Source organism: Somniosus microcephalus, chromosome 2 (assembly GCF_052327205.1).
Source record: "Somniosus microcephalus isolate GS21.2 chromosome 2, FLI_Smic_1.0, whole genome shotgun sequence".
Lineage (NCBI taxonomy): Eukaryota > Metazoa > Chordata > Chondrichthyes > Squaliformes > Somniosidae > Somniosus > Somniosus microcephalus.
In genome coordinates, this window is record NC_140988.1 from 269,480,275 (window position 1) to 269,507,877 (window position 27,603).

The 27,603-nt window shown below is 44.4% G+C and overlaps 1 protein-coding gene across 1 annotated transcript in view; it reads left to right on the forward strand.

The window, feature by feature from the left end:
• ankrd55 (ankyrin repeat domain 55) overlaps positions 1 to 27,603 on the forward strand; it is a 144,404-nt gene that overhangs the window by 65,089 nt on the left and 51,712 nt on the right. The window contains 3 exon segments of the mRNA XM_085965946.1: positions 5,224 to 5,284; positions 14,280 to 14,408; positions 25,069 to 25,253. Coding sequence (XP_085822072.1) covers positions 5,224 to 5,284; positions 14,280 to 14,408; positions 25,069 to 25,253 — 375 coding nt within the window.

Below are 27,603 nucleotides of genomic sequence, written 5' to 3' on the forward strand. Positions count from 1 at the left end.
TAATATGGCGACCAGAACTGTACACAATACTCTAAGTGTAGTCTAACCAAGGTTTAGCAGGTTTAGCATAACTTCCCTTCTTTTCAATTATATACCTCTAGAAATAAACCCTAGTGCTTGGTTTGCTTTTTTTATGGTCTTGCTAACCTGTGTCGCAACCTTTAGAGATTTGTGTATTTGCACTCTGAGATCCCTTTGTTCCTCTACCCCACCTAGACTCGCACCCTCCAATTATAAGTGCCTTCCCTATTCTTCCTACCAAAATGTAATACCTCACATTTATCTGTGTTGAACTTCATTTGTCAATTATATAGAAAAATAGGAGCAGGAGTAGGGCATTCAGCCCTTCAAGCCTACTCCGCCATTCAATATGATCATGGCTGATCCTCTATCTCAATACCATATTCTCGCTCTCTCCCCATACCTCTTGATGCCATTTGTGTCTAGAAATCTAACTATCTCCTTCTTAAATATATTCAGTGACTTGGCCTCCACAGCCTTCTGTGGTAGAGAATTCTACAGGTTCACCACCCTCTGAGTGAAGAAATTTCTCCTCATCTCAGTCCTAAATGTCCCACCCTGTATCCTGAGACTGTGACCCCTCGTTCTAGACCCCCCAGCCAGGGGAAACATCCTCCCTGCATTCAGTCTGTCTAGCCCTGTCAGAATTTTATACGTTTAAATGAGATCCCCTCTCATTCTTCTAAACTCTAGTGAATACAGGCCTAGTTGACCCAATCTCTCCTCATATGACAGTCCTGCCATCCCAGGAATCAGTCTGGTGAACTCCCTCTATGGCAAGTATGCCCATTTTGCAAGTTTATTAATGTCCTCCTGTAATTTGTTGCAGTCCTCCTCAGTATTGACTATCCCCCTCCAATTTGGTGTCATCTGCAAATTTAGAAATTGTGTTTTTGATTCCAAAGTCTAAGTCGTTGATATAAATTATGAACAACAGTGGTCCCAGCAGTGATCCTTGCTTAACACCACTACCCACTTCTGCCACTGTGAATAGCTATCTTTTACCCCTACTCTCTGCTTTCTGTCTTGAAGCCAGCTAGCTATCCATTCTGCTACTTGTCCCCTGACTCTGAATTCTCTGACCTTGTTCATCAGTCTATTATGGGGTACCTTATCGAAGGCCTTTTGAAAATCTAGATAAATTACATCTACTGCATTACCACTGTCTACTCTCTCTGTTACCTCTTCAAAAAATTCAATGAAGGTGGTCATGCAAGACTTTCCCTTTTGAAATCCATGCTGTCTATTCATTACTATTTTATTGGTTTCTAGATGTTCTTCTATTTTCTCCTTTAGTAGGGATTCCATTATTTTTCCTACTACCAATGTTAAGCTGATTGGTCAAAATTCCCTGGACATGTTCTATTCCCCCTTCTTAAATATAGGTATTACGTTAGCTATCCGCCAGTCCTCTGGCACTACACCTTTTTCTAACAAATTATTAAATATGTGTAGTAATACCACTGCTATCTCTTCCCTAGATTCTTTTAAAATGCGTGGATGTAATCCATCCAGACCAGGGGTTTTATCCTCTTTGAGTTTAATTAGTTTATTTAATATATCCCCTCTTTTATTTTAAATGTGGTTATCTCATTACTAATCTCATCATCCAACGTCATGGCCACCTGTTCTATCTCCCTGGTAAATACTGAAGCAAAATAATTATTTAATTATTAGTAAGTGTAATTATCATAATGAAAATTGCAGGTTTACACAGATTACACCCATGCAATGGTGACAGAGGGAATGTACTGCATCAAGTAACTTCCATGGGCCTGATCACCCCATCTCAATTCTTACCATTCTTGTGTTTAAAGGCTATGATCGAAAGTCAAAACATAGAGCAGGCAATGAAACTGCAAAGATGAAATAGCTCACTCTTATAAGTAAAGGCAGTGTGGAATATATGATATGTACAATATTATTCAGATATTATATGATTTGTGCAGTGCTGTAATGAGGAACTGCTGTATTGTCAAAGGTGCCATCCTTGCATGGAGACTTTAATTCGAGACTTCACCTCCCTAAAGATCCCATCACACAATCTGAAGAGCATTGAATCCTTTCAGTGTTCTGGCCAACCCTCATCCTTCAACTAATACTACCAAAACACCAATTAACTGGTGCATACATTGGCTGCTGCATTTGCCTATAATTTGTTTGAAGCACTTTGAAGATGTTTCTCCTCTGAGAATTTTTTATATAAATATAAATATAAATATAAATCAGATTTTATATAAATGCAAGTCTTTTTTATTTCATCACCATGTCCACACCCAGGGATTGTGCACAAGCATATAGCAGTGCAAGTAGTGGCAACGCAGCACCGAGATCAGAGTGGCTTTGCTCATACTATATCATCTGCTTTCTTCACAGACCGAGGAGAATCCCAGTCATTCTATAACCACCCCCACTTGAAGCAGGCACCACATGGATACCAACACTATGGAAGAAATAGCTAGTGATGTTAAAGAGGAAGTACAGGAGCAGTTTACATGGGATAGCAGTGATGGTGGCTGAGGAGGGTCCATCACGGTGGAAGCTCAGCTTACTGAGTGCCCATTCTGAAATGTGGGTCCGTTTTCCAATGGAGGCTAGTACAGCACCAGAGCCATATTGAGAGGACACTTGCCTTTTTCACGCTATGTTAGAAGGTGACCTGGATAACATAGAACATTCCAATAGCCAGATATCTACTACCAACTCCTGCAAGTGATGTTACGGGCCACTGTTTTTCTGCACTTCACTCTGCCATTGAGCATGTGCCACGAGCAGAGCTCTCTGCAGCAAAGATCACAGTTACACAGGTCATAGGCACAGAAAGAGTATTCCTCATGAATGTTCCACTTCTGATATAGACACTAAATTCCAACATATAGTCATAGCTGATTTTAGCTTGCTTGGAGAATGGTTGAAAGCAATGATGAGGGAAAGATTCTTTGGTATCATACATGTCCTTTGTTCTATACTCAGATTGGTGGATTTGTGAGATGTCCTCCAGCAGTGGTATTTGTGGCCTAGCACAGGTTCAGCCAGATAGCACACGTCAGTGGCAATTGTGTGCTATCACATAACCCGCTACAAATGACAGTAAGTGCTGCCTTTAAAAACAATGAGTCACAGCAACTCCAACGAAGGAGAACATCGGCACTAATGTCAATGCATCAGGTTCAGTCACAGATACAGGTATCTGGCCTGCTGTATCCGCTAAAGCTTGCTAATTACCTATGCAGCTACCCAGGTGATTGTCAATTAGGGAATTTAAGAGTAGGGTAATACTCAATTACATGGAGAAGTTCCAAGAAACAAGAGACAAACACACCAGGGAAGTACACTAAGCACGTATAGCAATATTAATGCACAACTGAATAAAATGAATTAATTTTTACTGTATCTTGCAGTCTGTGATTCTTTCATCTGGTTGCTCCTGCACTACTTCATGCATGCCACTGCTAGAGGGTTCCTCACAAGGTCAACTGATCTTTCATTGCACAAAAAAAAACATCAGTTGTCCAAAAAGCAAATAAACAAATTAGCTGACTCCTAAGATTTTCCCTCTGGGTTCCTGGAAGGGCCCTTTGGAATTAAAGTTGTGGGCAGTGGTAACTTTCAGTGCCATTGTTACTGCATTACAAATGATTGATTGACCCGACAGGTCCGCATAAGCCAGGTGATACACCTCAGTATTGATGAGCCTAGGCCTCCTTATGCACTGATCCTCTGCCACGTCCAGTAATTAATACTGTTGCAGTAGAGTAGACTGACTGCCTGAGGCAGGACTTGCTGCAACTCGTACATCTCCTCTGCTCCTTGTGGTCTTCTCCACCTGCTCTACTGTGATATACCTGCCAATGGATGTTACACACTTGCTTTCAGATATATTAAAAACAATCCTGTGTACTATTCACTTCTATCTTGGTTGCAGTTATACTATCTAAATCCTCCTCTTTATCAAGCACACCGTGCCAAATCTAACCTGCAGTAGGTTACTCAATATTGATTGTACTGTGCAGCTGCAGAATGCTGATCAAGTTCAGTATTAAAGACCTTAACAAGCAAAATATGGTCTATTATTCACTTTTTGTTAAAGTTTGTTGATTTATTTTTGATAGATTAGGAATCCTGAGAGCAGAGTTAAACACAAAGGGGGAGAATTTCTGCAGGGGTTGTCCTGTTCATTCCACTGTAACTTTGGCAAAGAGCTGAGGAAATCCTGGAAAAACCCTGTTGGGTCATCCCACATGTCTGGGGAAGGTGTGGACAGGCAAGGTATCGGAAAACCACACTGCGGCTGTGTACTGGTGAGCTGAGTGGACAGCCTGTTATGACCACAATGGCTGCCTGCAGCTCCAGCAACAACACTTATATTTGCTGCTGGGGGCTCTGCTGCCTCTGGAGGTGCCAATGAAAACTGACTCTTCACGTATATCTACATTGCTGCTGCCAAAGTTGCAGCTGCTGTCACCAATAATGCTCTAAAGTAAAGGGAGCATAAGGTACACTGCTGCTTCCCTAGTCTAAGAATGTGATTTCTAGCAGAAATCTGCAGTTGAAAGTCACCTCAGCTGTTAAGACTGGGTTAACTATCCCGTCCAGGAGAGCAATGTGGCTTCTGATTGCTGGGCTGTGAAGGCCTTTCCCAGCTATCAGGGGAGATCCAAGGACAGTATTGAAGCTGCAATTCAATTGCCTGACTCACAATACCAAATAAAAGAGGTGGAACCCTTATTTCTAAATATGGTTTGGGTAACTCTCCCCGATTACACCATCCTTGGTTGTTGAGTTCATACTGTAATTTCATAAAAATATGAATTTCAAGAGAAAACAAAAATAGACATAAAGGGCTGGATTTTCCTCCAACATGGTATTGCCGCTGCGCCGTTATCAGCTCGCACTTCCAGCAACTTTGTGGGAATTTTTTTTAGAACTTAAACATGCAATTGTAAGTCTAACCAATGGGGCATTGTCCCGCTCCAGCAAAATCTGGCCCATTAATTAGTGCAAGAGGCAGAAAAATAGGAAAGAGGGGATGGGTAATTCCATCATTCTCCTATCTATTTATAAAGAAGATATAAGTTAACCCCTCTTCCTCTAGCCATGAGGAATGCCACATTTGTGATCCACTAATTAACACGGGTATATCTGCTGTAAATTACTCATTGTTCTAATGCTATGTTAAAAACTGTCTTTCATTTGCTCTAGACTGCTGGCTGTACTGTTGCAGCAAACCATTATGTGTGAGATAAATCATCAAGACAATGAGGTGAGTGAAAAAGAAGTGTTCTGTTTTTAACCTGTTGATTACATTGTTCAAATAAACCTTTGAGAACTAACAATTTTGTACTAGACCACGTTAATGGTGTTAGGGCCCTAATTTCTGCAGGAGTTCTCCAAATCTCCTACCGTAATTTAGGCAGGTGATCGGCAGAACCAATGGAGAAAGGGCACAAATGGCCGTTTACGCTGATCTCCCCCCTAAATCAACGCAGGAGATTGGGAGACCCCCACAGAAATTCAGTGCCTACATTTTTAAAGTAACCTTTAATGAAAAAGTACGTAAGAACATAGGAAAATACAGGACCAGAAAATACCATTTTGTTCCATCTAAGCAGCCTCAAGAGTTCCAAAACAGAATATACTGTTCACTATCTCAACACTCAGTTGATTTTCTCACCGAATGCCTGGCCAGCTCCCTCTTAAAATGACTGATGTTATCAGCTTCGATCAGCTACCTGGGCATTCACTCCTGTCACCACCCTCTGTGTGAAACAGTTCTACCTGATCTGTCCACTCAGCCTACAGGTCCAATGTTTATTCTCCTTCTCTAGTCTCATCACTTTGCATTTATCAACATTGAAGTTCAGTAGCTATTTCTCAGCCCAACTTCCGAGATTATTTCTCAGCCCAACTATCTAGAACCCTCTGCACCTTATCAGCCTCTTTTTTACTGTAGAGCAGGGGAGTTATCCCCGGTGTCCCAGCCAATATTTATGTCTCAATCAACATCACAAAAACAGATTATCTGGTCATTATCACATTGCTGTTTGTGGGAGCTTGCTGTTTGCAAATTGGCTGCTGCATTTCCCACATTACAACAGTGACTATACTCCAAAAGTACTTCATTGGCTGTAAAGCGCTTTAAGATGTCCGGTGGTCGTGAAAGGCGCTATATAAATGCAAGTCTTTCTTTCTTTTGTATGCAACTCGCCCTGCCAGATGTGAGTAAACAGTGGAGCAATAGTCTTTTTCATTTGTATTTGTTATGTACTTAAGATGAGAAAAGGAAATCCAGTCCATTCATGCTCACAGTCGTGGCTCAGTTGGTAGCGCTCTCGCCTCTGAGTCAGAAGGTTTGTGGGTCCTACTCCAAGACTTGAGCACAAAAATATAGGCTGACACTCCAGTGCTGTGCTGAGGGAGTGCTGCACTGTCGGAGGTGCTGTCTTTCGGATGAGACGTTAAACTGAGGCCCCATCTGCTCTCTCAGGCGGACGTAAAAGATCCCATGGCACTATTTCAAAGAAAAGCAGGGGAGTTATCCCTGGCGTCCTGACCAATATTTATCCCTCAATCAACATAACAAAAACAGATTATCTGGTCATTATCACATTGCTGTTTGTGGCAGCTTGTTTTGCGCAAATTATCTGCTGCGTTTCCTACATTACAACAGTGACTACACTTCAAAAAGTACTTCATTGGCTGTAAAGTGTCTTGAGACGTCCGGTGGATGTGAAAGGCGCTATATAAATGCAAGTCTTTCTTTTTTTCTCACCCCAATTGTAACTGCATAGAATACAAAAGCAAGGAAGTTATGGTAAACCTATATAAAACACTGGTTAGGCCTCAGTGTTGTGTTCAATTCAGGGCACCACACTTTAGGGAGGATGTCAAGGTGTTGGAGAAGGTGCAGAGGAGATTTACCAGCATGATGCCAAGGATGAAGGACTTCAGTTATGTGGAGAAACTAGAGAAGCTAGGATTGTTCTCCTCAGAGCAGAGAAGACTAAGGGGGAATTTGATAGAGGTGTTCAAAATTATGAGGGGCTTTGATCAACAACAACTTGCATTTATACTGCACCTTTAACGTAGTAAAACATCCCAAAGCAATTCACAAGAGCATAATAGTAAGGAAGGATATTAGCTCTGATGATGTGGAATTTGTATGGGTAGAGCTGAGAAATACCAAGGGGCAGAAAACATTAGTGGGAGTTGTATACAGACCCCCAAACAGTAATGCTGAGGTTGGGGATGGCAATAAACAGGAAATTAGAGACGCGTGCAATAAGGGCACGGCAGTTATCATGGGTGGCTTTAATCTACATATAGATTGGGCTAACCAAATTAGTAACAATACTGTGGAGGAGGAATTCCTAGAGTGTATACGGGATGGTTTCCTGGACCAATATGTCAAGGAACCAACTAGAGATCAGCCCATCTTAGACTGGGTATTATGTAATGAGAAAGGATTGTTTAGCAATCTTGTTGTGCGAGGCCCCTTGGGGAGGAGCAATCATAATATCATAGAATTCTTCATTAAGATGGAGAGGGAAGTAGTTGACTCAGAGATTAGGGTCCTGAATTTAAAGAAAGGAAACTATGATGGTATGAGGCTCGAGTTGGCTGGAATGGATTGGAGAATGTTACTTAAAGGGTTGACGGTGGATGGGCAATGGCAAACATTTAAAGATCGCACGGATGAACTACAGAATTTGTTCATCCCTGTCTGGCATAAAAATAAAACAAAAAAGGTGGCGCAACCATGGCTAACAAGGGGAAATTAGGGATAGCATAAGATCCAAGGAGAGGACATATAAATTGGCCAGAAAAAGCAGCAAACCTGAGGATTGAGAGCAGTTTTGGATTCAGCAAAGGAGGACAAAATAATTAATTAAGAGGGGGGAAATAGAGTATGAGAGTAAGCTTTCAGGGAACATAAAAACTGACTGTAAAAGCTTCTATAGATATGTGAAGAGAAAAAGATTGGTGAAGTCAAGCATAGGTCCCTTGCAGTCAGAATCAGAGGAATTTATAATGGGGAACAAAGAAATGGCTGACCAATTAAATATAAACTTTGGTTCTGTCTTCACAAAGGAGGACACAAATAACCTCCCAGAGATGTCGGGGAACATAGGGTCTAATGAGAGGGAGGGACTGAATGAAATCAGTATTTGTAGGGAAATGGTGTTAGGGAAATTGACGGGATTGAAGGCTGATAAATCCCCAGGGCCTGATAATCAACATCCTAGGGTACTTAAGGAAGTAGCCCTAGAAATAGTAGATGCATTGCTGGTCATCTTCCAAAATTCTATAGACTCTGGCACAGTTCCCATGGATTGGAGGGTAGCTAATGTAACCTCACTATTTAAAAAAGGTGGTAGAGAGAAAACGGGGAATTATAGACCGGTAAGCCTGACATCGGTAGTGGGGAAAATGCTAGAGTCCATTATAAAAGATGTAATAGCAGAGCACTTGGAAAACAGTGACAGGATCGGACAAAGTCAACATGGATTTACAAAAGGTAAATCGTGCTTGACTAATCTACTGGAATTTTTTGAGGATGTAACTGGTAGAATAGATAAGGGAGAACCAGTGGATGTGGTGTATTTGGACTTTCAGAAGGCTTTCGATAAGGTCCCGCATAAGAGATTAGCGTGTAAAGTTAAAGCACATGGGATTGGGGGTAAGGTACTGACTTGGATAGAGAACTGGTTGGCAGACAGGAAGCAAAGAGTTGGAATAAATGGGTCTTTTTCCGAGTGGCAGGCAGTGACTAGTGGGGTACCGCAGGGTTCGGTGCTAGGACCCCAGCTATTCACAATATATATATTAATGATCTAGACGAGGGAACTAGATGTAATATCTCCAAGTTTGCAGACGACACAAAGCTGGGTGGGCGTGTGTGCTGTGAGGAGGATGCCGAGAAACTCCAGTATGATTTGGACATGTTGGGTGATTGGGCAGATGCATGGCAGATGCAGTACAATGTGGATAAATGCGAGGTTATCCACTTTGGTGGCAAAAACAGGAAGGCAGATTATTATCTGAATGGCAATAGATTGGGAGAAGGGGAAGTGCAACGAGACCTGGGTATCCTTGTGCACCAATCGCTGAAGGTAAGCATGCATGTGCAGCAGGTAGTTAAGTAGGCAAATGGTATGTTGGCCTTCATAGCGAGAGGATTCGAGTACAGGAGCAAGGATGTCTTGCTGCAGTTGTACAGGGCCTAGGTGAGACCACACCTTGAGTATTGTGTGCAGTTTTGGTCGCCTTATCTGAGGAAGGATGTTCTTGCCATGGAGGGAGTGCAGTGAAGATTCACCAGACTGATACCTGGGATGGCAAGAATGACGTATGAGGAGAGATTGGGTCGATTGGGCTTATATTCGCTGGAGTTTAGAAGAATGAGAGGGGATCTCATTGAAACTTATAAAATTTTAACAGGACTAGACAGACTAGATGCAGAAAGGATGTTCCTGATGGCGGGGGAGTCCAGAACCAGGGGTCACAGTCTAAAGATAAGGGGTAAGCCTTTTAGGACAGAGATGAGGAGGAATTTCTTCACCCAGAGTGGTGAACCTGTGGAATTCTCTGATACAAAAGGCAGTTGAGGCCAATTCAAAAAAGGGAATTAGATATATTTCTTAATGCTAAAGTGATCAAGGGATATGGGGAGAAAGCAGGGACGGGGTATTGAATATGGATGATCAGCCAGGATCTCATTAAATGGCGGAGCAGGCTCGAGGGGCCGAATGGCCTACTCCTGCTCCTATCTTCTATGTTATCAATCAATATTTGACATCGAGCCACATAAGGAGATATTAGGACAGATTACCAAAAGCTTGGTCAAAGAGGTAGGTTTTAAGGACTGTCTTAAAGAAGGGGAGAGAGTTAGATATGCAGAGAGGTTTAAGGAGGGAATTCAAGAGCTTAGAGCCTAGACAACTAAAGACACGGCCGCCAATGGCAGAGAAATTAAAATTGGGGATGTGCAAGAGGCCAGATTTGGAGGGCGCAAACATCTCGAAGGCTTGTAGAGCTGGAGGAGGGTAAGGAGGTGTGAGGCCATGGAGGGATTTGAAAACAAGGATAAGAATTTTAAAATTGAGACGTTGCCAGACCATTGCCAATGTAGTTCAGCGAGCACATGGTGATGGGTGAAAGGGACTTGGTGTGAGTTAGGATACAAGCAACAGAGCTTTAGATGAGCTCACGTTTATGTAGGGTGGAAAATGGGAGGCTGGCTGGGAGAGCATTGGAATGGTCAAGCCTAGAGGTAACAAAGGCACAGATGAGGGTTTCAGCAGCAGATGAGCTGAGGTAGGGGCAGAGTCGGATGATGTTACAGAGCTAGAAGTAGGCAGTCTTGGTGATGAAATGGATATGTGGTTGGAAGCTAATCTCAGTGTCAAATATGACACCAAGGTTGCGAACGGTCTGGTTCACCCTCAGACAGTTGCCAGGGAGAGGAATGGAGTCGATGGCTAGGGAACAAAGTTTGTGATGGGGACCAAAGTCAATGGCTTTGATCTTCCCAATATTTAGTTGGAGGAAATTTCTGCGCATCCAGTACTGGATGTCGGACAAGCAGTGTGATAAATCAAGAGATAGTGGAGGGGTCGAGAGAGGTGGCGGTGAAGCAGAGCTGAGTGTCATCAGTGTACATGTAGAACCTGATATAACAACAGAAAATGCTGAAAAAACTCAGCAGGTCAGGCAACATCCGTGGAGAGAAATTTGAGTTGACGTTTCGGGTCAAACCCTTCTTCAAAACTGGAAAGAAAAGAAGATAGATCGGAGGCAGGGCTGCGATCGGACAAAAGAATAAAAGAAACAAAAGAAGTAAAAGAGACAATAAAAGGTATTAGAAGCGAGACGAGGTGGTAATAGGCTGAGATTAGGTGTAAAGTGTACTGGCAGGGCAAGAGATAGCTGCCAGGTGTGAGAGCGAAACAAAAGGAAAGGGGGTGGGGGGGAAAGGAGTGGAAAAATTACAAGAAAAAATGAAATAGGGGCCGAGGTTATGATCTGAAATTGTTGAACTCGATATTGAGTCCGGAAGGCTGCAGAGTGCCTAATCGGAAGATGAGGTGCTGTTCCTCGAGTTTACGTTGAGCTTCCGTGGAACAATACAAGAGGCCAAGGACGGTGAGGTCCGAGTGGGAATGGAGCGGTGAATTAAAATGACAGGCGACCGGAAGCTCGGGGTCACCCTTACGGACTGAACGGAGGTGTTCCGCAAAGCAGTCACCCAATCTGCGTTTGGTCTCCCCAATGTAGAGGAGACCGCATCGTGAGCAGCGAATACAGTATGCTAGATTGCGAGAAGTACAAGTAAATCGCTGTTTCAACTGGAAGGGGTGTTTGGGGCCCTGGACAGTGGGAAGGGGGGAGGTATAGGGGCAGGTGTTACATCTCCTCCGCTTGCACGGGAAGGTGCCAGGCGAAGGGGAAGGGCTGTTTGGGGGTGATTGAGGAGTGGACCAGGGTGTCTCGGAGGGAGCGGTCCCTGCGGAATGCTGAAAGGGGAGGGGAGGGGAAGATATGTTTGGTGGTGGGATCACTTTGGAGGTAGCGGAAATGCCGGAGGATGATCCGTTGAATGTGGAGGCTGGTGGGGTGAAAGGTGAGGACAAGGGGAACCCTATCGTGGTTCCGGGAGGGAGGGGCAGGGGTAAGGGCAGAAGTGCGGGAGATAGAACTGACACGGTCGAGGGCAGTGTCAACCACGGTAGAGGGGAATCCTCGGTTGCGGAAAAAGGAAGACATGTCTGAAGCACTGGTGTGGAAGGTGGCATCGTCGGAGCAGATACGGCGGAGACGGAGAAACTGGGAGAATGGAATAGAGTCCTTACAGGAAGCGGGGTGGGAGGAAGTGTAGTCCAGGTAGCTGTGGGAGTCAGTGGGCTTGTAGTGAATATTGGTCGATAACCTATCCCCAGAAATGGAGACGGAGAAGTCGAGGAAGGGAAGGGAAGAGTCAGAGATGGACCATGTGAAGGTGAGGGAAGGGTGGAAATTGGAGGCAAAGTGAATGAAATTGTCAAGTTCGGGATGAGAGCAGGAAACGGCACCGATACAGTCATCAATGTATCCCACCACCAAACGTATCTTCCCCTCCCTCCCCTTTCAGCATTCCGCAGGGACCGCTCCCTTCGAGACACCCTAGTCCACTCCTCTATCACCCCAGTCCACTCCTCTATCACCCCAAACAGCCCTTCCCCTTCGCCTGGCACCTTCCCGTGCAAGCGGAGGAGATGTAACACCTGCCCCTATACCTCCCCCCTTCCCACTGTCCAGGGCCCGAAACACCCCTTCCAGGTGAAACAGCGATTTACTTGTACTTCTCGCAATCTAGTATGCTGTATTCGCTGCTCACGATGCGGTCTCCTCTACATTGGGGAGACCAAACGCAGATTGGGTGACCGCTTTGCAGAACACCTCCGTTCAGTCCGTAAGGGTGACCCCGAGCTTCCGGTCGCCTGTCATTTTAATTCACCGCTCCATTCTCACTCGGACCTCACCGTCCTTGGCCTCTTGTACTGTTCCACGGAAGCTCAACGTAAACTCGAGGAACAGCACCTCATCTTCCAATTAGGCACTCTGCAGCCTTCCGGACTCAATATCGAGTTCAACAATTTCAGATCATAACCTCGGCCCCTATTTCATTTTTTCTTGTAATTTTTCCACTCCTTTCCCCCCCACCCCCTTTCCTTTTGTTTCTCTCTCACACCTGGCAGCTATCTCTTGCCCTGCCAGTACACTTTACACCTAATCTCAGCCTATTACCATCTCGTCTAGCTTCTAATACCTTTTATTGTCTCTTTTACTTCTTTTGTTTCTTTTATTCTTTTGTCCGATCGCAGCCCTGCCTCCGATCTATCTTCTTTTCTTTCCAGTTTTGAAGAAGGGTTCGACCCGAAACGTCAACTCAAATTTCTCTCCACGGATGTTGCCTGACCTGCTGAGTTTTTCCAGCATTTTCTGTTGTTATTATGTAGAACCTGATGTTGTGTTTTCAGATGATGTCGCCGAGGGACAGCATGTAGATGAGAAATAAGATGGGGCCAATGATAAATTCTAGGGGTCTCCAGAGGTGTGGTGGTGGGAAGAAAAGCCATTGCAGGACTTCAGTTATATGGAGAGACTAGAAAAGCTGGGATTGTTCTCCTTGACAGAAGTGTTCAAATCTATAAGGGGTTTTGATCGAGTATATTGGGAGAAACTGTTTCCATTGGCAGGAGACCAGTAACGAGAGGACACAGATTTAAGATAACTGGCAAAAATTCCAGGGGGGGTAATGTGGAGACATTTTTTTAAGCAACGAGTTGTTATGATTTGGAATGCAATACTGTACCTGAATGGGTGGTGGAAGAAGATTCAATAGTAACTTTAAAAAGGGAATTAGATTATACTTGAAGAGGAGAAATTTGCAGGACTATGGAGAAAGGGCTGGGGAGTGGGACTAGTGAGTATCCTATTCTGACGAAGTGAGAGAAACACAAGATGCTGTGATGTGAATGTGTAGGATGCCATATCCATCTCATCTTTCAAATATTACAGGCACTGACCTAGTATCCTTAGAGTATCACATCAAACCTGACTTTCAGCTCTGGTGGCAAGGGGAATTGTTTGGTATTTTATATTTGGATCAGAATGCTGTTAAGATGAACTATGTGTCTATATATATGGTATTTTTCTTTATCTCATTATATTTTATGCCTGAGGTCAGCCCGACTTGATTTTCAAGTAAGCTCAATTTAGGTAGCCAGTGCTCCGGCCCAAAACACGTAGGTGCCTCATTAAAATATTTAAATCAGGGTCCTAAGATGTGTTTAGGATCCCAGTGCAATTTTGGTCTTCCTTAAAGGTGGCGACTCCGAAAACATTGAACGTGAGTCTTTTAAATTATTTTTGTGGGGCCAGGAGAAGCCCCATAAATATTGTTCTGCCCACCTCCCTGCTGTCGTGTGTCGGTCATTAAGGTGTCGCTGATGGCTTAGCTATGTAGAGGAATCACTGGATAGGGATAACTTTACGAACCTTGAAACTTGGAAGTTAAAGTGACTTTGAAAACTTCTTTAGCTTCACTTTCAAGTTGATGACATCAATTGACCCCTTCATTATGTTACAGCTCTGTAACAGCTATAAGCCAGTCATTGTTTAATTTATTTTGGGACACATTCCAAAAAAACATTCAAAGCACAAGCCAGTAAAAATGTTTGTTACCAGTTTTTAACACTTGTTTCCTTATGTTTCAGGGTATGACCCCACTTCATTGGGCTGCTTTTCATAACCGGCCACAGCACGTCCAGGCCTTACTGCAGAAAGGAGCTGACCCAACACTAGTTGACAAAGACTTTAAAACAGCCCTTCACTGGGCAGTACAGGTAAGATTATTTTTCTAAATCAAACTCAGTTACTTAAAGTAGCTAGTTCCTCTGAAGGCTCAAGGGGTAAATGAACTTTCTGATGTGGAACCAAACCATAACGATCAGGAAGACCTTTGGTTCAATTTCTGGTCTGTTCTTAGTAAGCTGCTCATTGATGGCATACAGTTGGAATACTGCAATTGGCCTCAGTGTCTTCTGGCTAGGTAAGGCAGAGAAAAAATCAGGGAGAGTTTCTTCTCTTGACTGACATCTAGAAAAGGGGGACCTTTGCATTCTGAGGGTAGAAAATGAAATGACATCATATTCATTAATGTGGATGACACAGGGTTGCACTTATAAGTAGGACAGCTGTCATCAGGGAATCTAATAAATATGTCACCTTTCTAAATAAAACACTGTCTAACAAAATACAATGTGATTTAGCAAAATACATTTTCTTTCTAATATGTATACTTTCTGCAATGATTTAGTACTGCTGTACAATCACATATTTAAATACAGGCTGCTCAATAAACCTTTAATTATTCCAAGAGGAGATGCTTTCAAATCAGATTGTTGTCTCTCTAGTCCAATTACAAGCCTCCTCCCTTGTACCATGCCAGCTTCGGGGATTTGATCAAGAATATTTTCACTAACATTAGCTAACATTTGCAGAGTGACCGGTAACCCCAAATGCATTTTAGTTAATTAATTACTAACCAAAGTGCACTCATGTGAATACCTCCTGTTTCATGGGAGTTCTGCAAAATAAGAAGCTCCTAAAAGTTTACAAAAACCATAGCCCAGAAATGACTGGAGTAGAGTATATTTTTGTCTTCACCGCCTGAGCAGTAGTCTGGCGGATCGCACGCTCTTTATAGTCTGGCGGATCGCACGCTCTTTATAGTCTGCCAGATCGCACGCCCGTTATAGAATCCACCTGATTTTCATTCTATTGACAATGGAATAAAGATCAGGCGGATTCTATAAAGAGTGTGTGATTTGCCCCGCCAGATTACTGCCCAGGCGGTGAAGGCGAAAATCTACCCCACCGTTTTGAATATTAGCTTAATACATTCATATGACGTTCATTTGTCTACTATTTTAATGGCGGCGTTAAGCTATTTACTTTAAGTGGGTTAATGCCGCCGTTAAAATAACACATAGGATTGTCATTCGATTGTCTTAAACATTCAGACAGCAGTAGCAGAAATGGTGGCCTTGAAATTCTTGGCGTAAGCGCAGTGGAGTGGAACCCCCATCCGTCCTAGCCCCAAGCTGGAGACCCTGTCCCAAATCCCAGGGACAGGAACATTTGCATGGCCAGGGCGGGCGCCTTTGATGCGTCTGCCCCAAGCCACCAGTCAGAGGAGGCACAATGAGGCGTCAAAGAACATTTTTCTCTTCAGATAATCTGCTTCCAATGGAGTAAACAGGCTTTCTTTGGGAAGGTAATCAATACCCATCGGGATTAATTACCTTTCCCTAGTAAAGGTTTGGGGTCTCTTAAGAGCCACAGCAGGACTCACGCCTGCTCTCACTAGATCCACCTACAGCCCCCACCCCCTGGAATTTAAAAATCCAGTGCAAATGGGGGGAGGAATCTAGGAAAAACTGGGCTACTCTCCAAATTCCTACTCACTTGGAAGAAATTAGGCTTTCCTCATTCTCCAGCCCCAGGAATTTCAGGGCCCATAATCTCTAGGCTTGTATGCCAGAGAGTTAAGAGAACAATGTAGGAGCATCATATTGTGGTGCAAAGATAATCTGTAAGTAGAAAAGACTTATTAGCATTTATGGCCTAGAAATTCCACATCACTAAAAACCTGCCAGTGTTAATGGCCGCCGAAATTAATGGGGCTGGCAGGACCGGTAAATTGGTGCTGCCCAGCACTAAACTTACTGTGCAAGGCTGTACTGGTGGCATTACTCAGGGCAGGAGGCCCCAATGTAGTGTGGCCGTAGTATCATTGCAGCAAGAACAGCCTTCTCTTAAAGCAAGGCTGTCATTTCAGAAAGCAGTTTGGTTCCTTAAAGGGAACTGCCTTCTGTAAAAAAAAAATTAAAAATAATTCACTAATGGGAGTCTTCAACTCTTAAAGCTGAATTGCATTCTGCACCTAAAAAATTGCTAAAAGTACTTCAGCACTAACACAAATAGCTCAGCAAGGCAGGGAAGGGGCACCCACGGTCTCGGATGCAGCACTCCAGCTTTGTGCAGGGGGTCAACGCTGCAAGATAGGTCCTCTACCCACAGGGGCCAGAAGGCCCTCCAGAAAAATGGATATGGGACAACATCACCGAGGCCGTCATTGCCAGCAGTGACACCCCCATGACCTGGCTCCAGTGCCCAAAGAAGCTTCATGACCTCAAACCAGTGGTCATGTCAGTGAATGCATCTTCAAAAGCCGTCTCCTACCAACTGTGCCACTAGCCTCACACAATGCTCAATGCACAACCACTCCATCACTCACCTACTAACAATCTGTACCAAACACGAGACACACCTCTCATTCCTAGCTTCACCTCACCCACTTGGAGGAGACGATGCTGGCCATTCTTGGCAGGGGCATGGTTGAGCCCTTGGCCAGCGTCGGGGCTGAAAGGATACAAGATGCTGGTATCCTTGTATGTTATCCTCCTGCTGGCATGCACCTCTTGCTTTCCTGCCCTCCCCTCACCACAAGTCCACCCTTGTGCCTTCATTTCACATACCCGAGAAATGCAGCCTGCCCAGCCAGTGGTTGACCAAGAAGAGGGATAGGAGAGTGAAGAAGAAGAAGAAACACTGTCATTCGATTTCACACTCCCAGCCACCAGCTCCTCAAGGTTGACCCGCAAGGCCATTTGCAGTATCCCCCACTGAAAGTCAGCAGCCTTCCACCAGCCATGCTGCAGCCATTGGGGTAGTACTGCATGACATCAGTAGGATATGCAAAGGTACACACAAGACAGTCACTGAGGAAATGTATAAGGGTGATGTGTTGATTTCTTCATGTCATACCGGATGGATAGATGTACAAAGTTGGATTGGAAAGTTTGCTTTGTGGTGGCTTTTATTTCAACATTGTGCCAAGAGGATGCTGTGATAGTCAGTAACAGAGGGAAGGTACGGTGTGGGACTAATGTTGAAAGGGGAAATGGGGTTGTGGTCACTGGTACCGCCAGCGGATGATTCCATTCCGGATATCCCGGCCAGAAAGGGGCTGTCTGGGTTGCATCATAAGAACATAAGAAATAGTGGCAGGAGTAGGCCATTAGCCCCTCAAGCCTGCTCCGCCATTCAGTAAGATCATGGCTGATCTTCTACCTCAACTCCACTTTCCTGCACTATCCCCATATCCCTTGATTCCCTTAATATCTAAAAATCTATCATTCTCTGTCTTGAATATACTCAACGACTGAGCCTCCACAGCCCTCTGGGGTAGAGAATTCCAAAGATTCACCACCCTCTGAGTGAAGAAATTTCTCCTCATCTCAGTCCTAAATGGCCGACCCCTTATTCTGAGACTGCGACCCCTGGTTCTAGACTCCCCAGCCAGGGGAAACATCCTCCCTGCATCTACCCTGTCAAGCCCTGTAAGAATTTTAATGTTTCAATAAGATAACCTCTCATCTTTCCTTCTGCTTCTTCTTCTGCTTCGTCCTCTTCGGTGTCTTCCTCTTCCCTCTGCAAGCAGATGCTTTAAATCTGAAATTAAAAGCATAAAATGCTGGAAATACTCAGCAGGTCAGGCAGCATCTCAACCATAGACGTGAACTCTGTTTTTCTCTCTCCACAGATGCTGCCTGACTTGCTAAATATTTCCAGCATTTTCTGTCTTCTCAGAGGCCTTCCTTTACCATCAGAGGAATTGCAAGCATCTAGCAGCATTCCCTGCACACTTAAAAAACTTTTAACATGTATTGCACCAAGCCACTACTTCAATAAAATAAAAAATCCAGTCCAAAAGCTTAAATGCAAACTTACCTGAAAAATGTGTCTGTCCCTTTAAGAGGTGCTGACAGCGTCTATGTCAGTTTGCTGCACGCTCGCTTTTTAAAGCGAGCTTAGGACCCAGCGGTAAACACAGCGCTAAGGTGCAAGTTCGCAGAGCATGACGTTAAGTCGGCATTGTGGATTACTTCCGGTGCCATGAGCTAGTGAGTAAAGAAATAGGAGGCTAGAGCAGATGAATGTGTGGCTGGAGAGATGGTGCAGGAGGGAGGGCTTTAGATTCCTGGGACATTCAGACCAGTTCTGAAGGAGGTGGGACTTGTACAGGCTGGACGGGTTGCACCTCAACAGAGCCGGGACCAATATCCTCACGGGAGGGTTTGCTAGTGCTGTTGGGGAGGGTTTAAACTAATTTGGCAGGGGGATGGGCACCAGGATGTAGCATTAGAAAGGAGAAACAAAGTGCACAAAGGATTGGGAGAGACAGATAGCACTAGAGTAAGAAATAGTACAGTATTAGGTGGAGTCAGACTAAGAGAGAATACAAGAAGGTCTAAGATAGGTTTATAGTCATGTGTGTAAATGCACGAAGCATGGTAAATAAGGTTGGTGAGCTGCAGGCGCAAATAGCCACATGGGAATATGATGTTGTGGTGACAATGGAGACCGGGCTCAAAAAATAGCAGGATTGCGTACTAAATATTCCAGGTTATAAGGTGTTCAGGAAAGATAGGGAAGGAAAGAAGGTGGGGTGGCAGTACTGATTAAGGAGGATATTACAGTGCTGGAGAGGATGTCCTGGAGGGGTCAACGACAGAATCTATTTGTTTAGAGTTAAGAAACAATAGACTACTAGGTGTATTCTATAGGCCACCAACTAGTGGGAAGGATATAGAGCAGCAATTTGCAGGGAAATTACAGAGATATGCAAGAACTATAGAGTAGTGATAATGGGGGACTGCAATTATCCTAATACTAGCTGAAGTGCCCGGCAGTGCCGAGGGTCTTTTGAGGGGATGTTGTTGTTGGAAGAGAGAGAGAGAGCGACTGGGGGGAAGAGAGAGAGCGACTGGGGGGAAGAGAGAGAGCGACTGGGGGGAAGAGGGGGGGAAGGGGGGGGAAGGAGGGGGGGAGGGGAGGGGAGGGGGGAGGGGAGGAAGAGGGGGGAGGGGGAGGAAGAGGGAGGAGGGAGGGAGGGGAGGGGAGGGGGGGAGGGGAGGAGGGGAGGGGGAGGGGAGGGAGGGAGGGAGAGGGGAGGAGGGGAGGAGGGGGGGAGTCCCCGAGCCCCGCCCCCCGATGTCCCGAGCTCCGCCCTCCCGAGGCCCGATCTCACGAGGCCCGATCGCCCGAGCCCCGCCCCCTGATCTCCCGAGCGCCGATCTCCTGAGGCCCGCCCTCCCCCCCCCACCCCGATCTCCCGAGGCTCGCCCCCCCACCCCGATCTCCGGAGGCCCGATCTCCCGAGCCCCGCCCCCCGCCCGAGCCAGCTTCAAGAGCAGAGAGACGCCGCCGCGCAACCTACCGCGTGAAGCCCGGCCGGACTCAAGTCGCGCGCGCTGACTCCTGCCCCACCCGCCTTTACTAACATGGCAGCGGTGGCGACGCTCGGCTCAGGCCCACCTCCTCCAGCCTTCACAAAGATGGCGGAGATCGCGAGCCGCTTGTTCAGTGCGACGGGAGGTGCCTAGCTCAGGCGTGGCTGGGCAACAGAGGCCCAGGCTTAGAGGCCTGGAAAAACGGTTAAAGATAGGAAAATTCTAGATGTTACAGAAAAGATTTACAAATTAATTAACTTTTTTTAAAAACAATTTGTGTTTTAAAAGCAACTTTTTTTTTGCTGGAAATGTAGATTTGAAAAGAAACATGCAGAAAGCGGGAAAAAGAAATGAAAAGTTTAGAATCAAGATGGCGGCGACTCACCTCGGTTCAGAACGATAAGGCTCGCCCACACACGCACCGATTGGTCGACCGTCAGGTCACCGAAGCGTAGGATTGGTCAATCGTCCCGTCACTCGACTCTAGGAGGGCTCGCCTGCAAGTGCCAGGAACCCGCCCCCGCCGCGCAGCGATTGGTCGACCGTCGGGTCGCTCGACCGTACGATTGGTCGACCTCGACGTCACTCGATGCTAATGAGCGGATAATGAGCGGAATGTTGAATGTTTTTTGGATACCGCGGGCGCAATTTTTGTCTGGCCAAAACGTAAATATGCTTATGCCGGTTCTGGAATCGTAAGCTTTCTTTCAATGTAACACACGTGTAGGTACGCTCTATAACTTTCGAGTTTATTCAATACAGACAGACAGACGGAATGACAGATTAGACAGAAGAACCGCTTTATATATATAGATAGATAGATAGACTGGGATAGTAATAGTGTAAAGGGCAAAGAGGGGGAAGAATTTCTGAAATGTGTTCAGGAGAGCTTTCTTGATCAGTACATTTCCAGCCCAACGAGGAAGGAGGCATTGCTGGATCTGGGGAATGAGGTGGGTCAAGTGGAGCAAGTGTCAGTAGGGAAACATTTAGGGATAGTGATCATAGTATCATAAGGTTTAGATTAACAATGGAAAAGGACAAGGAACAAGCTAGAGTAAAAATACTTAATTGGAGGAGGGCCTGTTGTATCCGTGTGTTAATGGAGACACGGAATGCAGGAGTTGGTTTAACAGGTGTTTACTGAACAAAGTCTGGAGGTGAACTAAAAGATACAAGACACTATACAGGCTTATATACCCGAGTGGTCACTACCGGTATTACAGTACACAGGGGTTCTTAAAGGTACATACACTACAGGGCCAATTTCAGTGGGTTGAGAATGGATCTGGCCTGGGTAAATTGGAATCAAAAATTGGCAGGCAAAACTGTAATTGAAGACTGGGCTGCCTTTAAAGAGGAGATGGTTCGGGTACAGTCGAGGTATATTCCCACGAGGGGGAAAGGTAGGGCAACCAAAGCCAGAGCTCCCTGGATGACAAAAGAGATAGAGAGTAAGGCGAAGCAGAAAAAGGGGACGTATGACAGGTGTCAGGTTGAGAACCAGGCTAAATATAGGAAGTTCAGAGGGGAAGTGAAAAAGGAAATAAGAGGGGCAAAGAGAGAGTATGAGAATAGACTGGCAGCTAACATAAAAAGGAATCCAAAAGTCTTCTATAGGCATATAAGTAATAAACAGGTACTAAGAGGAGGGGTGAGGCTGATTAGGGATCAAAAAGGAGACCTGCATATGGAGGCAGAGGGCATGGCTGAGGTACAAAATGAGTACTTTGCATCTGTCTTTATCAAGGAAGAAGATGCTGCCAAAGTCATAGTGAAAGAGGAGGTAGTTGAGATACTGGATGGGATAAAAATTGATAAAGAGGAGGCACTAGAAAGGCTAGCTTTACGTAAAGTAGGTAAGTCACCAGGACAGGATGTGATGCATTCTAGGATGCTGAGCGAGGTAAGAATGGAAATTGCAGAGTTACTGGCCATTATCTTCCAATCCTTCTTAGATACGGGGGTGGTGCCAGAAGACTGGAGAAATGCAAATGTTACACCCTTGTTCAACAAAGGGTGTAAGGATAAACCCAGCAACTACAGACCAGTCAGTTTAACCTCGGTGGTGGGGAAGTTTTTAGAAACAATAATCCGGGACAAAATTAACAGTCACGTGGACAAGTATGGATTAATTAAGGAAAGCTAGGGTGGATTTGTTAAAGGCAAATCATGTTTAAATAACTTGATTGTGTTTTATGATAAGGTAACAGAGAGGGTTGATGAGAGCAATGCAGTTGATGTGGTGTACATGGACTTCCAAAAGGCGTTTGATAAATTGTCACATAATAGGCTTGCCAGCAAAGTTGAAGCCCATGGAATAAAAGGGCAGCATGGATACGAAATTGGCTAAGTGACAGGAAACAGGGAGTAGTGGAGAACCGTTATTTTTCAGACTGCAGGAAGGTATATAGTGGTGTTCCCCAGGGATCGGTACTACGACCACTGCTTTACTTGATATATATTAATGACTTGGACTTGAATGTACAGGGCACAATTTCAAAATTTGCAGATGACACAAAACTTGGAAGTATAGTGAACAGTGAGTAATCATAGAATTATAGATTCAAAGAATGGTTACAGCACAGAATGAGGCCATTCGGCCCACTGAGCCCGTGTCGGCTCTCTTCAAAAGCACTTCAGCTAGTCCCATTCCCCCGCCCTTTCCCCGTAGCCCTGCAAATGTTTTTCCTTCAGTTACGTGGATAGACTGGAGAAGCTGGGGTTGTTCTCCTTAGAACAGAGAAGGTTGAGAGGAGATTTGATAGAGGTGTTAAAACTCATGAGGGGTCTAGACAGAGTAGATACAGAGAAACTGTTCCCATTGGCAGAAGGGTCGCAAACCAGAGGACACAGATTTAAGGTGATTGGCAGAAGAACCAAAGGCGACAAGAGGAAAAACTTTTTTACGCAGCGAGAGGTTACAATCTGGAATGCACTGCCTGAAAGGGTGGTGGAGGCAGATTCAATTGTGGCTTTAAAAAGGAAATTGGTAAGTACCTGAAGGAAAAAAATTGCAGGGCTACGGGGAAAGGGCGGGGTAGTGGGACAAACTGAAGTGCTCTTGCAGAGAGCCGACACGGGCTCAATGGGCTGAATGGCCTCATTCTGTGCTGTAACCATTCTATGATTCTATGCTCTCCACACATGCATCTCCAGGGCCAGCCCCGCTATTGCAAAATGGTGACCACCGAGTCCCATGCCAGAAAAGGGCGTTAAAATGTTGGCCGCCATTTTTCGCAAGGATTGTGGAGCTAACTCATGGTAAGGTAGGGAATTTCTGGGCCTATATTTTTTTCTTACATCAAAAATACTATACTATGCCTTAATCCTTTCATGTACATACATTGGGAGAGTTTCAGAACCCAGCAAATGTTGATCTAAAAATTGATAAAAAGGGAAAAAATAGAATATGAGAAAAAAAAATTCCCGACGACTGATGTTAGGCTAACTGGCCTGTAGTTCCCTGTTTTTTCTCTCTCTCTTTCTTGAATAGCGGTGTTACATTTGCGACCTTCCAATCCACTGGGACCATTCTAGAATCTAGGAATTTTGGAAGATCAAATCAGTTTTTTGAGGATGTAACTAGCAGGGTAGCATGGATAGAGGATTGGTTAATGGACAGAAAACAGAGTGTAGGGATAAACGGATCTTTTTCAGGTTGGCAGGCTGTAACTAGTGGGGTGCCACAAGCATCAGTGTTGGGGCCTCAGCTATTTACAATCTATATTAATGACCTAGATGAAGGGACCGAGTGTTATGTATCCAAGTTTGCTGATGATACAAAGCTAGGTGGGGCAGTAAGCTGTGAGAAGAACATAGAGTCTGCAAAGGGATATAGATAGACTAAGTGAGTGGGCAGTAAGGTGGCAGATGGAGTATAATGTAGGGAAATGTGAGGTTATTCACTTTGGTAGAAAGAATAGAAAAACAGAATATTTTTTAAATAGTGAGAAACTTTCAAATGTTGGTGTTCAAAGAGATCTGGGTGTCCTCGTGCAAGAAACACAGAAAGTTAGCGTGCAGGTACAGCAAGCAATAAGGAAGGCAAATGGCATGTTGGCCTTTATTGCAAGGGGGTTGGAGTATAAGAGTAAGGAAGTCTTGCTACAATTGTACAGGGTCTTGATGAGACCACACCTGGAGTACTGTGCACAGTTTTGGTCTCCTTATCTAAGGAAGGATATACTTGCCTTGGAGGCGGTGCAACAAAGGTTCACTAGATTGATTCCTGGGATGAGAGGGCTGTCCTATGACGAGAGATTGTGTAGAATGGGCCTATACTCTCTGGAGTTTAGAAGAATGAGAGGTGATCTCATTGAAACATACAAGATTCTGAAGGGGATTGACAGGGTAGATGCTGAGAGGTTGTTTCCCCTGGCTGGAGAGTCTAGAACTAGGGGGCATAGTCTTAGGATAAGGGGTTGGCCATTTAAGACTGAGATGAGGAGGAATTTCTTCACTCAGAGGGTTGTGAATCTTTGGAATTCTCTGCCCCAGAGGGCTGTGAATGCTGAGTCTTTGAGTATATTCAAGGCTAAGATAGATAGATTTTTGGACTCTAGGGGAATCAAGGGATATGGGGATCGGGCGGGAAAGTGGAGTTGTGGTCGATGATCAGCCATGATCTTATTGAATAGCAGAGCAGGCTCGAGGGGCCACATGGCCTACTCCTGCTCTTATTTCTTATATTCTTATGTAATAAAAAGCAAGGCTTTATCGAAGAGTATAAGCACGGGTTCATTTTCATGTCTTGTAAAAATGAATGTGTTTGTCATGTAAGAAAGAACTTGCATTTAAATAGCGCCTTTCACAATGTCCAAAAGCACTTCACAGCCAATTAATTACTTTTGAAGTGTGGTCACTGTTGTAAAGTAATTTAGTGGATAATGATTTTCTTTTGGTTCTAAACTCATTGCCCAACATCTGTTGGGTATGAAACTTGCTGGCAGTGTAACATTTTAATAGTGTATATGCGTTTTAATAACAAAAGTAATTTTAAATGGCTTTACAAACAAGCTAACAACACTTCTGAATAATATCAGCCTAACCCTTTACTCAATGCGTTGTATTTCTTTTCAAAGCTACTGTGCCAACCCTAGTGCAGCTCATACAGAGCATTGGTATGGCATCAAAATATTAAAGACTGTCATCACCATCTAATTTTGCAGTATTTGTTAATCCCTTTATTTGTACTTCTCACCAGAGTGGGAACAGAGTCATGACCTCTATCATTCTGGATCATCACCTGAGCCCATCTATAATAAACTATGATGATGAAAATGGGAAGACCAGTGTGCATATAGCAGCAGCAGCTGGATACAGCGATATCATCTATGAACTAGCAAGAATTCCAGAGTGCAACCTACAACCACTTGATGTAGATGACAGGTATTACATTTATATCTACTCCAAACTGATGCAGTATCTTCCATTTCTGTTATGAATTTATTTTGTGCAAAAGAAACATCAAATTATACCAGTGTAACACTTATTTAGTATACACTTAGAGGCACACAAGCTCCAACTATCTAGTCTCACCCAGGACTTAAAGTAACCTTTTATGTAAAACTTCCTACAAATAACAATATGCATGCAATGAATACATACTGATATAAAGCTTCTTCAAAGCAGAGGTAAAAACAGGGATATCAGTCATGAAGGCAGAGGGTGATGCTTTCAGCAAAAGAACTTAAACAAATTAATCAAAACCTTAAATTGAATGGAACTATAAGGACAACTGACACTGATTTAACAAAAAATGTCAACTTATACATTTTGTTATTTATATTTAGGTAAAACGCGAAACATTATGGGTAATACAATTTTTCTTTGTTAAGGTTTCTCTGAAGCAGAATTTGTAAAATGGGAATGTCTAGTCATTGTTGTATTCAAGGTCATACTTTTGCAGTCAGTAGTTTGGTCACTGAAACATAGACCCCGATTTTAACTTCTCCCGCCTGGCAGAAATCGGGTGGGGGGGGCAGTTAAAATGAGGGGAACAACCTATCTCCTCCGATCCTACTGCCTTCCCGACAGGTCCGAATATTAACCTGCTCTTTTTAGCAGGCGAGCAGGACACCCGCAAGAAGGCAGAGGGATCCTGTTTAAATATACAGACTGGCGCCTGATGACATTATTGGGACCCGATCTTCTATTTTAGTCAGAGGCCTAAGTGGAGCAGCAATGATGGCTTCCCCATCATGCCAAACCTGCTGGGAGTTGGGTCATGGGCCAGAAGAGGCCCAGGCAAGTAAGATTTTAATTTAAATTTTAGGTTTCCTTGTGGGCCAGGAGGAGCAAGAGTGTTCCTCCAAGGCTCATAAGGAAGTTTTGGGCCTCCTTACCCTGGGCTTGCCTCGCCTTTCCTCCAAATTGCCTTCACCCCCCAAATGCCCCCTCTTACCACTTACCTGACTGCCGTGGACCAATCCTGCAGTCCCTGGCTGCACCCTCCTGACTGTGATCTTCCGCTTCCACATGTTGGCTAGGTAGTGCATTTGGCCGGGTTCAGTCAGAACTCCGCTGAAAATTATGGTAATGAGTCTTGGCTGTTAAGATCGGCCGGGCCTCCATGTCCCTGGACTCACCGTTTGCTTCGAGACTCGGGTGTATCGTACCAGCCCACCTTTACAATCGGGACCATGGTGTCAACCTTGGCTCAATGGTAGCACTTTCATCTCTGAATCAGAAGGTTGTGGGTTCAAACCCACTTCAGAGACTTGAGCACATAATCTAGGCTGACATTTCAGTACTGAGGGAGTACTGCACCTTGGAGGTGCCACCTTTTGGACGAGACTTTAAACTGAGGCCCTGTCTGCCCTCTCAAGTGTACATAAAAGATCCCATGGCACTATTTGAAGAAAGAGCAGGAGCATTCTCCTAGTGTCCTGGCTAATATTTATCTCTCAACCAACATCCTAAAACAGATTATCTTATTGTTGCTCGTGGGCCTTGCTGGGTGCAAAATGGCTGCTGCATTTCCTCACATTCCAACAGTGACTACACTTTAAAAATACTTTATTAGCTATGAAGCACTTTGGGACAGCCGGAGGTCATAAAAGGTGCTATATAAAATATACAGGTTTTTCTTTCCTATGATTGAGTACAGCTTAATTTACACATCAGATTATACCAAACTATTAAAGTTGAATTAATAGATGTTAGAATCCTTAACAATGTAGTACTATGTGAATGGAAGAGTCAGAGGAATAGTGTTTGGAGGGGAAGAGGGTGAAAACATGGACTGGAGGGACAGTAGTTTGATCTCCCTCACTCTGAATGCCCTATATCAGCCAGGCAGCTGTGGAGAGGTGCTGAGCTGACATCAGCTACCTTGTTACAGGGAAGAGCTCTTCATATAAATAACCTTTAAAGCTGGATCACTGTTGTATGTAGATAAACACGGCTGTCAATTTGCACACAAGGAGATTCTATAAACAGCAAGTGGGGTGAATAGCTAGTTTATCTATTTTTGGTGTGTTGATAAACTTTAGGAATCATTTTCCACCTTTGCACACTAACACGTTATGATTTTCTGATGGTTGAAAAATTGTGCACAGCGCACACCTGAACTTATAATATGCACTCCCACGAGGCAAGGCTCCCTGCTGGGAGCATGAAGTCAGAAAATTACCTCATATTCTTTTTACAAATTTATATTTTTAATATATTGCTGCTGGCACTAATTTGTGCATATTAAACAGTAGTAAACTTCCCTGCTGATTTGGTGTAATTTGAT